The sequence below is a fragment of the Chaetodon trifascialis genome, chromosome 7, assembly GCF_039877785.1.
Source record: "Chaetodon trifascialis isolate fChaTrf1 chromosome 7, fChaTrf1.hap1, whole genome shotgun sequence".
Taxonomy (NCBI): Eukaryota; Metazoa; Chordata; class Actinopteri; order Chaetodontiformes; family Chaetodontidae; genus Chaetodon; species Chaetodon trifascialis.
This window is the reverse complement of record NC_092062.1, coordinates 19,506,267-19,522,803: the sequence shown is the minus strand read 5'-3', so window position 1 is coordinate 19,522,803 and position 16,537 is coordinate 19,506,267. Positions and strand designations below refer to the sequence as shown.

The 16,537-nt window shown below is 40.0% G+C and overlaps 1 protein-coding gene across 1 annotated transcript; it reads right to left on the bottom strand.

Moving 5' to 3' along the window:
- Positions 1–3,066: 3,066 nt before the first annotated feature.
- Positions 3,067–16,302, bottom strand: c4b (complement C4B (Chido/Rodgers blood group)). Its single transcript, XM_070967147.1, has 41 exons — positions 16,228–16,302; positions 15,727–15,916; positions 15,455–15,629; positions 15,270–15,340; positions 15,076–15,164; positions 14,901–14,983; positions 14,722–14,809; positions 13,915–14,056; positions 13,682–13,823; positions 13,386–13,498; positions 13,130–13,288; positions 12,880–13,047; positions 12,604–12,795; positions 12,226–12,369; positions 11,987–12,110; positions 11,631–11,702; positions 11,317–11,529; positions 11,082–11,196; positions 10,760–10,830; positions 10,530–10,669; positions 10,206–10,421; positions 9,728–9,779; positions 9,542–9,631; positions 9,251–9,457; positions 8,024–8,099; positions 7,695–7,887; positions 7,477–7,572; positions 6,698–6,860; positions 6,153–6,346; positions 5,869–6,027; positions 5,711–5,770; positions 5,540–5,630; positions 5,283–5,454; positions 5,080–5,170; positions 4,558–4,632; positions 4,381–4,483; positions 4,189–4,278; positions 3,972–4,076; positions 3,762–3,845; positions 3,512–3,644; positions 3,067–3,431 (listed from the first exon to the last, which is right to left on the bottom strand). Exons 1-41 carry the CDS (start codon positions 16,290–16,292, stop codon positions 3,290–3,292), a joined length of 5,148 nt encoding a protein of 1,715 aa, XP_070823248.1. The 5' UTR covers positions 16,293–16,302; the 3' UTR covers positions 3,067–3,289.
- Positions 16,303–16,537: the final 235 nt, after the last annotated feature.

Here is a 16,537-nt window from a genome sequence, read left to right as displayed (position 1 = left end):
ACACAGCTTTGATTGAATAAAGCCCTGGTCTGAGAATCATGATTCAGCGGGAATACATAGCATAACACTGCAGGTATTCAGTGCTGACTCTGGGGGACAGGAACCTCTCGCTATATGAATTGGCTGTTTGTTGGAAGTAATGAGATGTAACTACGTGGGAGTTATGTAAGTGACCAAATATCCACCAGATTTAAGGAATACTCTGTGAAGGCTCTGAATCTCTGACCAAATGGCCACCCACCATCCCACCTTTTGTAAACCACATGAAGACAAGTATGTCAAGGGTCTTGAGCAAACAGGGCGTAAGTGACATTTTCCTAATTTCACAGGAGAGCAAAAACAAAAGTTTATATCACTGGAGCTTTCTAGGCGTATAAAGATAATGTAAGATACACAGGCATCGACTAAGAGTCAGTTTTATGAAAGGTTTTTTGTTGCTGTGAACTTCCATAAGCTGTGATTTGACTGTATTCATCCATACAAGCCACAGTTAATCTGTACTTATGTTCAGCTCTAATAAATCCTCAAGGCACACAGAGGCACACAACTAGCAAGAGATGAGGAGAGACAGTTTAATTGTAATATCCAATAAAAAAAAAACTTTTCTGGTAACTGACAAAAGCAGTCATGACCATGGCTGTAAGTGCTTACTGAGATAGATGCATTGCAGATGCTGCACAGTATGTGGTGGTCACTCACCCTGCATGACTTTAATGTGCAGCTCTATTATATTTTATGCATGATAAAAATATACTTTTGCCGTCAAGTTATTTAGTCAGTTAAGACAGTGAGCAAAAAAAAAATCATTTTGCAGAACACTTGTGAAACTCTGGCCAATGCTGCAACAACAGCTCTCTCATATTCTGTTACTGTTACATACACTCGCTCTATATATGTTGCTGTGTGTGTTTGTAAGAACCCACACAACAAAAACATACAGTAGATATTTTAGTTGCAAATATGCTGAGCTAATGTTGAGCTACGTTTTTCTTGGCAAGTACACCATGTTCTGATACTGAAAGACAGCTAATCTGCAGTGCATTAATATAGCACCACCAATGACAGTAACCTGATGAATGATGTAGTTCTTATGGTTATAAATGTCAGATGAACATCCAATGCTGTGCATTGAACTAGGTGCCAGTGCCATGTGACAGATTTATTCTTGAATTAATGCCAAATATGAGTCAGTAGTGGATTAATTAGTTTGCAGATGTAACTTGAGGAGAGAGGTGACAAAGAGAGACATAGTGGAAGCATAAAATGATGCACAGTGGGCCATATACCAAGGAAATTGCTGAGGGTAAAGAGCAGCCAGTGATTAAAAAATGAAGACTAAATGATCGCATTCACAAACCCAAAACATGTAAATAAGTCATTGATCAGAATGGGAACAGAAATCAACTAACGCACCTTGATATAGAGTATAGGCACACACATGCAAAAATCCATGACGGTGTGATGATAAGCTAGCATGTATCATGGGACTCTGAAACTGAAGCGGCTAAATGGAATTCAGTCACCTGAATCCGTTATTTTCCGACTGTGACACGTCAAGTTGTCTCCTGTGAAAAGGGCCTGTTCTCAAAAGGCAAAGTCACCCTGATTCTGAGATGAAAAACAGAGTAATTGTGAGGGTCATGTGGACTCCTGAGTGGGTGGTCCCACTCCATCAGTGCCTCCATCTGCTGGCAGCCTCCAGGAGCAGCTCCGCCTTCACTCTTCTGCTTTCTGCACCATAGACCACCCTCAAACCGCTGACCCTGTGTTGGCCTTTGGAAAAATGGCTGCAAACACACCTTCAGCAACTAAGGCTGCTGCACACCTGACAAAATACACCTGGTCGTATGAGCACAGTTCACAATTCCCCAGCCAGTGTCATAGTTGATGGCAAAGCATATTTGGTGTGTCAGAGGAGGTGAGCATGTACTCATGGGATCTGTGTATTTACAGTAAATTCCTTGTGGCCATCTACAGATCAAGAGAATATTTGTATTTTACTGCGCTGCACAGCCTGAGCAATAACTAATCTACCGCTACGACTGTCTACTCTTGATTGATTGTAACTCCAATCATAAGCGCGAGTCTGCGCTGCTCGGTCATGACAATCCATTGATTACCTTGAGATGGCAACAGTGAAAAGACCACTTTTCCAAATGTGCTGTTGCTGTTGGCTACTGACGGTGCACCGAAGTAATCCCAAGATGAAAATGTGCGATGCTGAAGTCTGCGTATTTATTTACCCTTTATTGATTCAAATTTAATGAAATGTCTAATGGCAACGGTTGAAACAGTGCAGGCATTGATCTGGCTGTGATTGAAGCGATGGTCAGTACTCCCATGTTGCTTACATTGGACCTGGCCTCAGAGATTAGAATAATATAAGCGCATAAGCCCTCGCTTGTTCTCTGCCTCTCCACCCATGCCCCCTCTTGCTCCTGCTGCACTGCTCCCTCCCACTGCCCCCTGTTTTCTCCTGTTTCCTCTCTCTGCATCCCCTAGAACTCAATACATTTATGAATTATATAACTGCACTGAGTATTTTCTGCACGATGAGGACTATTAGCTCTCTAAAGCTAACAAAGAGCTGTTGTCCTCATGAGGTGATGACTGATCCAAATCCCGTCAGTATAACTACGCTGGGGACAAGTGAGCCTGTGCAGACTGTTATGCCACTGTACGTGTATGCACTGTGCTAACCCGAAACCACTCCCCCTCTCCCCTCTCCCTCACTTTGCAGATGTTAAGTAAAGAGGGGGGTAACTTTGAGGGGGGTTGCGTTGAGTACAGAGGCCCCTCTCAGATGCTTTACTGCCAGTAAAACAAATAAAAATACATTAAAAAATACATATATTCATAGGAAAGCTAAATCAAACCAGTGCGCCGAACTGAATTACACTATTTGGAAATTCATGAAAGAGCAAATGTTTGTGGATCCACTCTTTTTTCTGTTGCTGTGTTGAGTTACATTTGAAATAATTATCTCAGGTATGCATCTAGTCATTGCTCCAGCCAGTTATACACATACAAAGACTTTTGCCAGACAGCATTATGAGGTGTGTCTTTATTTAAACACTGGTAGATGTATTGGACATAAAGACGTGATTAAATGGTTACATTGTAGGTAGTAAAATGATGCTGTGGTGGAGTTCAGTAAGCAGTAAGGTTTCTTATACTATGCTTTCATGACTCTGATTATGAACAATTAAAAAAGAGCTCTCAATGCCATGTGATGACATGCGTGTGCATCTCATGTGAAATTGAAAGTTAAATGAAACAGATTTCTGTTTCACTGCCTGCAGCCATCAATCTTGTACTCATCTGTAAATGCAGTGAACCCTTTGCAGGCGGCTCTATGTGCAGATTTTTTACATTCTTCTGGTGAAGGCTGTCTTTCAACCCAGGTGTTTGATTCCAGCAGATACTGCATCCTGCAAAAAGAGGTAGTGAACAGAAGAAGAATCAATCAGGGTAAAATCACACTTGCATTAATGTGACTCGTGATACTTACATTCCATCTGAGTCGGTTGTGGCGCCATCTTTGCCCATGATGAGATACTGCTGTCCCAAGTCGAGCTGTCCTTTACACTGACGCCTCTTAGCAAACACTCGAACCGAATTCTCACGCACAAGGATATCTCCATCTGGTTGAGGATCATCGTTATATTCTTGATACGTCTTCCAAGCATAGACGTAATGGCACGCAGCTATTTAGAGGACGTTACAGTGCCTGCTAAGGCTTGTGGTTACAGCTTACTTACGTGATTTGAGTACATCCTTTACATTCATTCTGTACAGCTCAAAGTTACTCTTCATAGAAACATCGAAGACTTCAACAATGTATGCTGAAATAAAACAAGAGCCATTTATCCACAACCATTTATCTGAAGCAATCTACTGCATAGTTTTGGTATAGTGTAATTATATGATAGAATGGATTCTTTATAGTCAAGTTAATATTAGATACTGACCGTAATCTACTACAGGGAAGAAGCAAGCATGTTGCAAACGGACATCCTTCGTGATTCTTTGACCTCTTTGTGATTCGAATGTATTTTGTATTTTGTGACAGGGTCCTGAAGAAAAGATGAATATAAGGCAATTACAATTTAATTTACATGAACCTGAAGGGTAAAGCTACATGTTCTCAGGTGTTTGTCAGTATGGGTCTGAAGAGTAATGGCCTACTTTCTGCACATTGGCACACATCCTCCGAACACAGTTTGGAAACCACCTTGCTTCTTTGTGGGGCAGAGTAGAACACAGTGCACTTTTTGCCTGCAAGGAAAGCACATATAGTTCATAAATTCATGGTAAATTAAACAAACATGTTCCCTCTGTCCTTACAAAAATGCACAAAACGTCAAATAAAAAGCTTACTTGGTTCGTAATAATCGTAGAACACAGCTGGAGCAGGCTGTAGAAGGCCAATCGGTATTCTCTGTATCGCATCGAAGTTAATGCATTCCTCTGAGTCAAAGAGCTGGAGTGAGACAAGAGATCTTTTAATACTGCCCATGTACCATTTTTGTGTATGTAAACAGATTTCAGCCTAACCTCATTGAAGTAGATCAGCACTCTTCCATAGGAGACCTCGTAATGGGTAATATATTGTTCAGGTCCATCCTTTAGCTACATGGAGACAGCACCAGAAAAGACAGTTCTTAAGACAGTTGCTCTCATTTATTGCTTTGTCAACAGAGTTTTGAGTTGAGTTAATTATGAAGGCTAGCTTAGCTTAGAATAAACTGTAGAAAAAGGGGGAAATAGGAAGCCTGGCTCTCTCCAAAGTTAACTAAATCTGCCTATTAGTACCTGTAAAGACTAATAATTGACATGCATCTTGTACAATCAGAGTAAAAACAACAGATTGCAGTTTTACAAGGAGTTATGTGCCGGACTACTTGTTAGTTAGGACCAGTAACCTTTTCAGTTCAGGCAACAAGTCATACTCAACTTTTCACCTTTTGATGTACAAAAGCTTGTATTTTCAACTTTCTATCCAAGAACCAAGATATTTTCTGACACAGATGCTAATCATTTGAGTGTCAGAAAATAGAGGTAGAGAGATCTGCTCACCCTGTCCAGATCCTCAGTTACAGCCTCAAATCCACTCAGAAGTGTGATGTCAGCAATGGCCATTCCTGAGAGATTTCTGTTCAGGCTGTGACTACACACAGGAAAACAATGAACATAGGCTGAGAAAGACGCTGGGTTTCTTGCACAAAGCTTTTTGTCTCATGAATACCCAAGCGAATGTGATTTGAATCTCTGTAACTAACCTGACACAGACTGTGTAGGTGACAGTCTCATCCACATCTTCTTTGTTCTCAAGATCTCTCCTGTTTCGTGTGCGAGCATCAAACCACTCAATCGCCGATCTTGGCACTCGTGTCTCTGTCTCCTCGATGTCACTGTCGTCATCGTAGAATTCATAAATTTCTATGACCTTAGCTAGGGAGACATAAGTTCATGTAAGCGTGTTGCTTTTATCAGTAACACCAGCGTTAATGATTTGTTATCAGTGACATAAGCTCACCAGTGTACTTCACTTTTCCCTCCACTGTGACGCTGATAGACACGTCTTTACACTCATCCTTGGGGTCGAGGAGATGGAAAGCCTTTACAACCTGCCAAACAGATTGGTGATTTACTGTAAATGTTGGCACTCTTTCAGCATACTACATATACAGACGTTAATCAATCTTACTTTTAGCTTGACGTCGCCTTTTCCTGTCAGTTGCACAAGGATGTTGTTCCCTGCAAATTTCTTGGAGAAAAGACACAAGAAAAAATGAGTCATCAGAATGATGTTATATATTTTTGTGTGTGTGTTTAAGTGTAATGCTGACACTGTTTTTGTGATACCTTAAGGTTTGTTTCCACCCTGTCCTTCTTTTTTTCCAGTGTAAGCTTCAAAATTTCTGTCCTTCCTGGAACGGTGAACTCTGCTATTAGATTTGCATCAGGACTGGAGTGTGTCTTTAGCTCGTACTCAGCGAGGGCCTCTAATGCCATGATGGTATCCTGGGCATGGAAATAAAACGTTAATAACATATTCAACATCCCTAATCCGATGGACTATATTGTATGATGTTGGCCCACATGGGATACAATGGTTCAAACAGTCCTCAATCTAGCATCCCAGTCACCTGTGACGATCTGAAGCCTCCAAAATAGTTTTCTTGGGTGGTTAACCAGCAGGCTATTTTGTGTGCATAATCATTATGCCCAAGTTCCACTGCAGCTATGAGAGCATAAGCAGTAGCATCTATTGTGATGGCATCCGCCTTCTTCTTATTCTGTGGGCTGGCATCAGTTGTGAACAGATAACAGCCATTCTCTCCTGATGATTAAGAAATAGACAATCAGCAAAAATGTCCAACAATCACTAACAATAGCATACTGCGGCACACCATTTTATTGAACTTTACCTTCTGACCAAAACAAGTACTGTTGCTCTTTGGGTTGGGCGATATGTGAATATATCGTTAGCCTCATAGCATAATTGCCTAAGTCATTTTTTGGACAAATTGAGATATCTGCCTAACTCTACTCTCCTGACACTGCTGCTTCATCCTGCCTTATCACCTGAAAACCTTAAAATATGACAGTTAATTCACTGGATTTGCTAAAGATGGATATTACTGTCAAGTTATTTTATCAATAATCGCCCACTCATTTTGTTTGGACATGCCTTCAGTTGCCACTGCTTGAAGTTTTGTCCAGGTGGATGAATGATCTGTTCCCTTTGGTAGGCAAGCTGCGAGGCAGTAGGCTGTAATGGCAACAGCGTAGGGATGCTGAAGGTCCATCAGGTGTGACTGGAGATATGTTGTTGATCTTGAAATGCTGGCTTCCTGGTACAAAGTAGCATAAAGACAGTCAATTTTTATTTTATTTTATTTTATTTTATTTTATTTTATTTTATTTTATTTTATTTTATTATTTATTATTTATTATTTATTTTATTTTTTTCTAATTATGCATTTATTAAAGTGTAATAAAATAAGTTAAATGTAAAACTACAGCAGTTACAAGGCTAAGACTCAATAGCCACGCTAGCAGCTCTATGGAGTGGTACTTAGGCACAGCAGTGCTTTGAGCTACATGGTAACATCAACATGCTAACATGCTCACAGTGCTAACATGCAGATGTATAGTGTACCACTGTCACTATCTTATTCTCGCTTGCTAGCCTGCTAGCATTTGCTAATTAACTAAAAACACAAGGCTGAGATGAGAATGCCGTTAGTTTGGCAGGTATGTAGTCGTAAACCAAACTTTTGGACAAACTGAAATTTTGACCCCTTGGTGGCGCTAGAGGAAAGTATCACAATTTAATCTCTGGTCTCAACGGTTGTCGAGATATTTCATTCTATACCAACTGGGTGGACTGACCAATGCGGCCATCACAAAAGCAACACTGCTAGCATGGCTCAAAGTGTGGCACAGTAAGTCTTTACATTATCTCACCACATTACTTTTCCCTTCGGTGTCCAGAAATGGAAGGGACCGTTTCAGTGCGAGAGTTATGAAAGCCGTCATGGATGTTCTTCGGTCTTCACCTTGCTACATTAAACACAGAGATAATTCTGTCTTCAAATCACTGCTGTTGAGTTGGTTGCCACATCTAATACTGCCCTAATGTGTCCAGTATATGCACATTCTAGCTTGTATGCAGTAGAGGTTACCAGAACTTCTCTGTGCAGCACTGGATGTGGGTCACCAAATGAACCATCATTTTTCTGTACTGTAAGCAAGTAACGGACTGGGCGCCTGATCTCTTCAACTGGTACAAGCTTGGCCCTCCTGCCCTGCTGTCCAAAAGTCATTGCCTGACGCTCTCCCACCAACGATAGCACTTTCACTATAAGAGCAGTCAACCTGAGAACAAAAGAAAGAGAAATAAGGGAGACGTGAGAATGGAAAAAGTTACTTTTCTGGAAATGAGGACAGCAGATTTACTGTTTGAGCTATTGGAAGTAACTATAGTTTCTTGCAGCATAGAGCAAATTCTCACCAATTACTATGTGGCACTCTGCTCCATGTCCCATAGGCTCCCTTGGCCTTTACCTTTCCTAAAATGCGAGCGTAACCTGGCAAAGAAAGGGTTAACTTTGTTAGAAACAACACGGTCTATCAAGGTGATTGACATAGAGTCCTCACACAATACTTACATGAGACAAGATGAAACAGAAGCTTAGGGGTCTATGCAGTGCCACTCAACTGTTATTTACAGTTGAGAAACATTATATATCTATGCCTCTGACAGCTAGAACAAATCATACATTCATTTAATGTAATGCACCATATTCTTGTCTAAATCTAGACGATGAAACTCCATTATTCAATCACTAACAGTTGGTTGTTCTGCTGTAATTAAATTGAGAGCAGTCTATACTTTTGAGAATCCAGTTTCCTTGTTCCTGCAACACCTTATTTTTCTCAAGCTTATCGTAAAAACAGTTTCTAATAGAAACAAAAGCAATAGAACAAATAAATGCACCAAAAGGGCAGTGAAATGAAAATCATGTGTGAAAGCTCTGTCATATCTTGTTTTCAGCCTTAGGAACAGATAAAAGACCTCTGCCCGAGGATACATACTGGCTCAGATATATAGCATGGTGAGAGGCCATGAAGAGCTTTGAAAGTCAACATTAATATCTTAAAATCAATTAAAAAACATACTTTTGCAAGGAGGCTAAAACAGACATTATGTGGCCCCTTCTCTCTGATGTTGTTAAAAGTCTGGCAGCTGAGTTCTGTACAATCTGGAGCCGATTAACAGATTTTTGGTTGAGGCAGATGAGGTTGTTGCAATAGAGATGAAGGCGTGTAAAATGGTCTCTGTGTCTTTCAAAGATAAAACATGGAAATATTTCTAAGATGACAAAGACAAGACTGCACAAGTTTTGTTGTATGCTGCTCAAAACTTAAATTAGTATCAAAACCAATGCCAAGATTCTTTGTAGCAGGCTTGTTGTGTTGCAGCAGGGAACCAGCAGATGGCAGGATTCAGTGCTGGGAGCCAGTTACAGCAATCTGCAGCATTAGTTTCTGACATCACATAGGCAGTCATAGTGAACGATATCCACCAGAAAAAGGTAAGAGGAGCAATCAGCACAGACTCATAATGAGGTGAAATGATAATGAGATCTTAGAAATTATGTTTGGTTCAAACTTTTTCCTTCTTCAGTCTGTCGTAGTCACAGAAAAAGGGCTTCAGGACTGTTTGATGTGGTCATACCATACTCGAGTTTATCAAGAGCATCATCTCTGGAACCAGCAGGCAGCTCGAACCATTGGTCACTCAGGTCAAGGTAGCGGATGGCCGAAGCTGTAGGGGAGAGTCCCATCATCGTCTGTTCTAAACATCCATTAGGTAATTCGATCAGGTTTGCAACCTTTGCAGGAGAAAGAAGGTTCTTCGCATGTGAACTGCCAAATCCATCTCCTGTCAGATGAGAAGACCAAACGGGTGAGGCATTGTTATTTACAAAGGGCTGTGATTTGTCTGTCTGTGTCTAAAAGCACATACCTTCAGCTGAAATGAAAATATTAGAGCCTGACTCTGGGATTGTGTCAGATGGCAGAGATCCATCAATAATAAAATTTTTGGTGCTCTTTCCTATTAAGATAAAGAAAAATACATGATTAAACCAAACCAAGAATAAATACTACAGCTGTCAAGCAAGTAGCAGTAGGACTTAGAGAAACAACTCACCATCTAATTTAAACACTTTGGTTTCTTCCTCTGTCTTTTCCAGTCCTTCTGTCTACAACATGAGAAAGTAGAGCCAAATTACTGCGTGTCCATTGTCTTACAGATGGAAATATGCAAATGAAAGAAGCATGAGAATGTAAGATTTCTAGTGCACAAATACGCTCGTTAGTTAAGTCCTCACAATCACTTAATAATACGATTTTTAAGACCAGCACAGAGATTACAGTTATTGACAAAACTTTTATCAGTTTGTAAAGACTGACTGACCATTAGTATGAGCTATCACCAGAAAGTACCGAGTTAAAAAGAAGACAGCTGATAGTGTTAGTGAAGTTATGAGAAAAACGCTGATAGGTCACAGATGGAGAGTCAACAAAGGCACGTCATTTTAACATTTTATCCAGCATGACTCCCAATGTGTCATACATTTATTTTGTCCTCTATCATAAGATTATTTTGCAGAGATAATGTCACTAACCAGCACATTCAAAGTCTTTTGAACTGCATCTATTCCCGCCTCATTCTCCATGTCGTAGAGACGTATTTTGATGGGTATTGAGCCGATTACCATGGGGACGGCAGAGAAGGAGACAACCTGGGAAGACTCTGGTTCCACAGTAATATTAACAAAAGCTGTCGTGGTGGCTGAGCCAGGGGAACAAAGCCCCTCAGTTTGCTCCATATGAACTGCCACCTATAAAAATGCGGGCGTCCACAGATAAATAATATTAAGAACAGAATTTCAGTTTGCACAGTAGACATTTACTCTTTTAAGCACCACTTCAATCAACATTTTATCTACCTGTAGTGGGTTAGCGCCATAGTTGTAGATAACAGGCGAAATGGATAGTTGCTCATATTTCCTCACTGAGTAAGGCAGTCTCAGAGACACAAAGACATTCTTAAATGCTCTGACCTCAGACGGCTTAACTACACAGAAACCTGAAACATAGAGTAAGCAAATTGTTTTTAATGAGAAGCTCAGCAGTCAAACATCAGAGATGCATTTGTGAAGCGAGAAACTGTTATTACCAGTGGCTGGCGATAGAGTGGCAACCTGAATCTCCCATGTGGTGATGGAATCAGGTAGAGGCAAGAAATACCTAAGAATTTTCAATTAAGATTAAATTAACAAACTGATGATAAAAATACATCTGGCAAATGCTTTGTCTGCTTATATTGTATGCTGTAGTACTTAAGGTAATGCATTTAACCAGACCAGGATATAACTAAAACCATGGGGTAGCAAAGGTTTTAAAGGTTGTGACTGGCCACTGTGTTTCACTAGAAGAGGGAATATTTAAAAAAAACAAAAAAAAAACGATGTCTTAACAGTTCACTGTCCTCCTCTTACCTTCCTTTTCCATTTACATCAAATTCTGTGAAGGAAAAGCTTGGAGGGAAAAACCGCCGGATGTGCTGAGCAGCCGTGTCCAAGAAGAATTGTTCAATGTCATCTATGGTTGCAGCTGAAAATGAGGAAATGAAAGGTTTGTGATTAAACTCTCTGATAATAATGCCACAGTTATGTTATGCTATCTCAGTAAATGTGCAATGTGTTTAATATCCACAGGACAAGTTCATCTCACTCCTGCCAAACTCTTTCTCGGCATCTTCTTGTATCTTTTTTTGACGCAGACGCTCTCCTTCGAGGCAGCACTTCAAAAAGGTTTCTGCACAAAGAGGAGTCGTTTCCACCTGAGCCACTCTCTGCGCTCTTTCCTGACATGTTCGTCTCATAGGGATGAGAGAAAACCCGTGAGCGCAGCACTCTTGCAACTTTTCATCAGAAAAGTTTGACTCTGAATGTGAACAGAAAAGCAAAAGTCATATTTTTAAAGCATATTAAAGCAGGAGTATCTTCCATTATGTCAGACCGGAGAATGCCAGAATGTCATCTTACTTAAGGTCATCATTTCCTGTTGAAGGTCCACAGAGCGTCTCTGTCGTGCAGCTTGTGAATCACAGCCGAGATCTGAAAAAATAGCATAACAGCACTGAAGCTCAGCATGTAGATGGTTGCTTGAGTTTGGATGGTTGTTGGAATTATGAAAGGAGTCATTTGCTAAAAAAGGTCATTTCTGCATTAGTGGTTGTAGCCACCAGTACCAACGCTGTCTCCAAATGTAGTCTATTCTCTACTGTATTGAACATTATCCACACAGATAGAAACACTGGATGGAACTGGATGAATAATATGTTAGTCCTATTTAACATTTTAAAGGGTTTCAATGACAAGAAATTGTGCTTTTGTCATACTCTGTCTCCCGTTTGACTGAGAATTAGATACAAAAGACAGTCCAGCATCTGTTAGCACAGATGCAGGGTCGGCTCCTCCACTGTATGAGCAACCCAGGTCATATGACTGCATAGTGGAAAACACCTGAAAAGTAGGACAAAGAGCTTGGATTTACTGAATTATAATATATAGGTTGATTAAATAGTCAGTATGTTGCAACAGAAAGTACAAGGGGAGTGAGAAAGGGTGAAAGGGTTACCTGTTTGGCAGTGAGTTTATTGTCTGCATGGAGAGCGTAGAAGGCCTTATCCACAGCCAGCAAAGCCACTCTGGCTTTCTGACCATGGAAATCAAATTGCAGCTCAGACTGTTTTCCAGGTACAAATGGTCCTTTTTGCTCTACCTAAATTAAAGTCACAATATTACAGAGATTTTTACACTCCATGGCCATGGGTAATTCAATCAACATTAAAACAAAACATCCAAATATATTATAACAAATGCAAAACAATACAAGAAGTGTTCTACTTATACAGAATGAACCTATTCAAACACACACAGTCATCAGAGGTAAAGCTCTGTTGATTTGCTGTTTCCTTCTGCTTAGGCTGCCCTCTTATCTGCTCTGTTTACTCACCTTGACGTTTATCTCACATTCATCCCTGACATCTACCCATGCCGAGTCAGCAATGATGTTACCATGCTGGTCATAGAAGTAGCCAATCAGACGGAAGGATGGCACCATATCAGCTGTTATCTGCAGGATGTCTCTAACTGAAATGCCCATAGGAACAGAACCCTTTTTTATGAGGATCCCACGGCTTAAGACCTAAAACATAGTCAATTTAGAAATGTTAGATATAAAAGGCTTTTTCCTCTCTTTGTCAAAGCAAACCGTGTTGTGTTCACTCACCATGTAATATATAAACCCATTTTTCTTGCCATTGATGGTGTTGTAATCTACAGTGAGTAAGTTGCCCACAGAGTACACCCTGTTGGTAAAACTCAGATAAAGGAAGCTGTTACTCGGAGATGAAGTGGGTTGCATGACTTTGCTCTGCTGAGATCCTTCTGCTGACACCTAATGAGGTCAGAATGTAAACAGTTAAACTGAACTAAAAGAAAATCCAGTCATAACTTGTAAATTGTTTAGGGATACTAACTTCAACAGTAATCTGAGGTGCAGTGGGAATATTAAAGACAGTAAACACTGCCCCCTCCTGGTCAGTGGTGCCATGCCATGATTTCTCAGTAGATGCTGATACATTGACCTCAACTGGCACACCAACTGCTGGGGAGCCATCTGGGAGATGCACAAACACCTATAAAAACAACAACAACAACAACAAAATGTGTTACATATCAAACCATTGCACTCATGTACATGGCTGTGCACCCATTTGTTAGTTTCATGCATACCACCACATCTAGAGGAAATCCAGGAAGGAAATGTGAGCGTGTTCGAGAGAGATCCAATGTGTATTTGTGGGAGATGATTGGAAGGTAAACCTCTGCCTCTTGTATTTCACCACCTAGACCAAAAAATTAAGATTTCAGATATCTTGGTCTTCTTATTCTTATATTTTTAAACAACAAATCTTCTACAAATAAAATATATTCTCTCTTTAAATAATGATAATAAGAATAATGTTAGGCTCTTTTGGGAGGGTGCTGACTTAAACACTGGTATACAGTGTGACAGAGTGGTTCATTACTTTGTATGTTGGTGACAAATACTCTCAGGTAGAGTTGTGATCCCTTTTGCTGTAACGCAGAGAGGGTTTGATTCTTCTGATCTTGGAGGCGCAGACGTAAGTCTTCCATCTGGAGAGAAACATCTGCAGTTCCATCCTCAACCTGCAAGAAAAGGCAAAACTTGTCAAACTTAAAAGATGCAATATGTTGCCAGATTATTTGAACTCAGATCTTCAAATGAGTGGCATTTTACATCTTGGATTGATGTCTGTTTCCTCAACGAACCAGTCAACTCCAGTCCCTTGATAAAGACAGGCTTCATCTTCTCACTAGCTTTTTCTACCACTCCAAATTGGCAGTGGTAAGCCCCTTTAACTTTCTCACCATGTGAATACCTGGAGAAAAAAATTATAAAATTGTGATGCTGAAGTTAAGAAAAAGATGCAATGTAATGTAATGCTGAAGCTTGACACAAGATTGTCATATTATAGTTTACTGCAAAATATGTGGACTAGCAAGCTTTCCTTCAAATCACAAGTGCATTAATCAGCATGTATTTTTATTAATACTTAATGAAATTACAAGGGATGATTTGAAGGGGGGCACCTCAGGAGACATGACAGGCTCAATTGAGCTTATCACCCACTTGTAGCCTAGTTTGGATTTAAGGACAACCTAGTTGTTGAGAACCTAAAGTAGCATTAGCTAAGCTAACGAGGCATTTTTTTCACGAGTTGGTGGACTAACTGTAAATGTTACACCAATGCAAAAAGGCCTGTGAATAATGGGCTACTTTCTGGATGTGAAAGTAACCTAATGCTTACCATTAGGGAAGCTAATGCTGATAATTAGGTAAAACAATGCTAACAGTTAGGTAAGCCAATTCTAGCTTTTAGCCGTAATGTTGGCTGGAACATTAGCAACTTCTTAATGCAACAAGTTATCTGTTTCAGCTAGTTTTTAAGTTCTCCTGACATCTAGTGGCCAAAACTGATTATTGCAGTGTTAACAGGAAAGCTTGGCAGTAAAGTGAGTTTAAGAGAAAATTGTCCGCACTTACTTGGCTGAGATGGTGAAGCTTAACTGTTCAGCATTCAACAAAATGTAGTTCTGCATCATTGCGACGTTCACCTCAAAACTGGGTAAAACTAGGGTGTGCGACAGTAAAGAACTTTTTTTTTTTTGAGGGAAGAAATATCAGAAAATCTTAAGTTAAATACTTAAATCGATTTATCTTACCAAATTTTTGTACTTTAAACTCTCGGTGAGCAGCGTTTGCTTCATCATCTTCATAGTGTGCTGTAATCTTCCATGTGCCGATTCTTTGCAAACAAAACATATATGTGTTATCAGGCCCATGTCAAAGTTGCTTGTGCTGCTGGACGCAGTTTATTGTGAATCTGTTTTGACATACTTGGCGATATCAGGTATGGGAAATATGCCTTTGAATATTCCTCCCTTTGCAGTCTTAAGGGACTTCATTACTCTGTTTCCAGCAGCATTCTATCATAAAGTGATAAAAGCATGAATCATGGAATTAAATCATGGAAATAATTGTGCACATCTTTCAAAGTCCTCTTTATTATACAAGAAAACGTATCTACTCACAAATACAGATATGAGGAACACTTCCTCGTGTGGCCTGAATTTGTGGTTGAGGGTGAATATTCTGTACTTCACTAGAAGAGAGATAATCAACATAAAATGGCTTTAAAAACAATCACTGTTCTCTTTACAGTGTGTAGAATTATTTCACGTTGTTTTACATTTCTCTTTGTTGACGTTCCTTTTACCTGTCTGTGCTGGGCTGTAGATTGGCTGATCAGTCTGAATGAAAATACTGCCCCTGTGTTTTGACACCAGGACCCTTGTTAGCTTCCTGCCTCTGAAAGAGGGGCTCTCTGCCACCAGCATTAGGTACGTACGGCCTTGACGTTGAGGTAATCTTGACATCATGTCCCTGTCAATCTGTAAAAATGCATATTAGCAGTTTGGATTTACGATATCTCAGTCCTGTCTGCAGTAAATGTTTTGCTTTTTGTATGAGTGGGCAGGTTTCTCATACCATGAGCTCAACTGTTTCAGCCTTGTTCTCCGCAGTACACACAATAGTTTTCTTGGTAGACAGAAGAGTATTCTCGACTTCACGCTCCAGGTAGAGAGTTATAGGATTATTAAGATGAGACCCTCCCATCTGGACGAACACTTTCTCATTAACACCCACATGAAACACTCCAGGGGCTGAGATGAAGAATCTACACACAAAGGTGAAAAAATTGCACTTACTGTCTCCTTCATTGCTATATTTTGCTTCATCAATTTCTATCCCTGAAGCTAAATATCTGCAATGCTGCCTATTTTGTCTTATATTTACATACATTATGCATTATGACATAATAATGTATTGTAATGTAACGTATTAAGTATTCCACTGAAAACATATTTATGTTATTTAATGTTTGATGAAACTACAGAAGCCATATTTTAGCCCTCTTTGCATTAAACACATTGGCATTACATTGAGTCATTACATAATGTAGATTCATGCAGTTGTTTCTCTTCTTACCTGTCGTCCGGTGAACACTCTGATTCCCAGATCAGGAACAGTAGGAAAAAGATGTGGCACTTCATTGTGCAGCTCCTGACTGTTTCCCTGCTCTGACACAGGCTTTTGATTAACTGAGGTTTCATAAGACATCCACCCCTGTATTTCTCAATCGTTGGATGTCTCAGTGCCCTCCCTCTGTTTTTTTTCCTTCTTCAAAGATAACTCAGAAAGAAGTATCATTCTTGAGAGTGATGCATACATAAACTGAGAAAATCATCATACTATCGCATATGATATGTATGCTGATGTGCACAGATGTGTGACACAT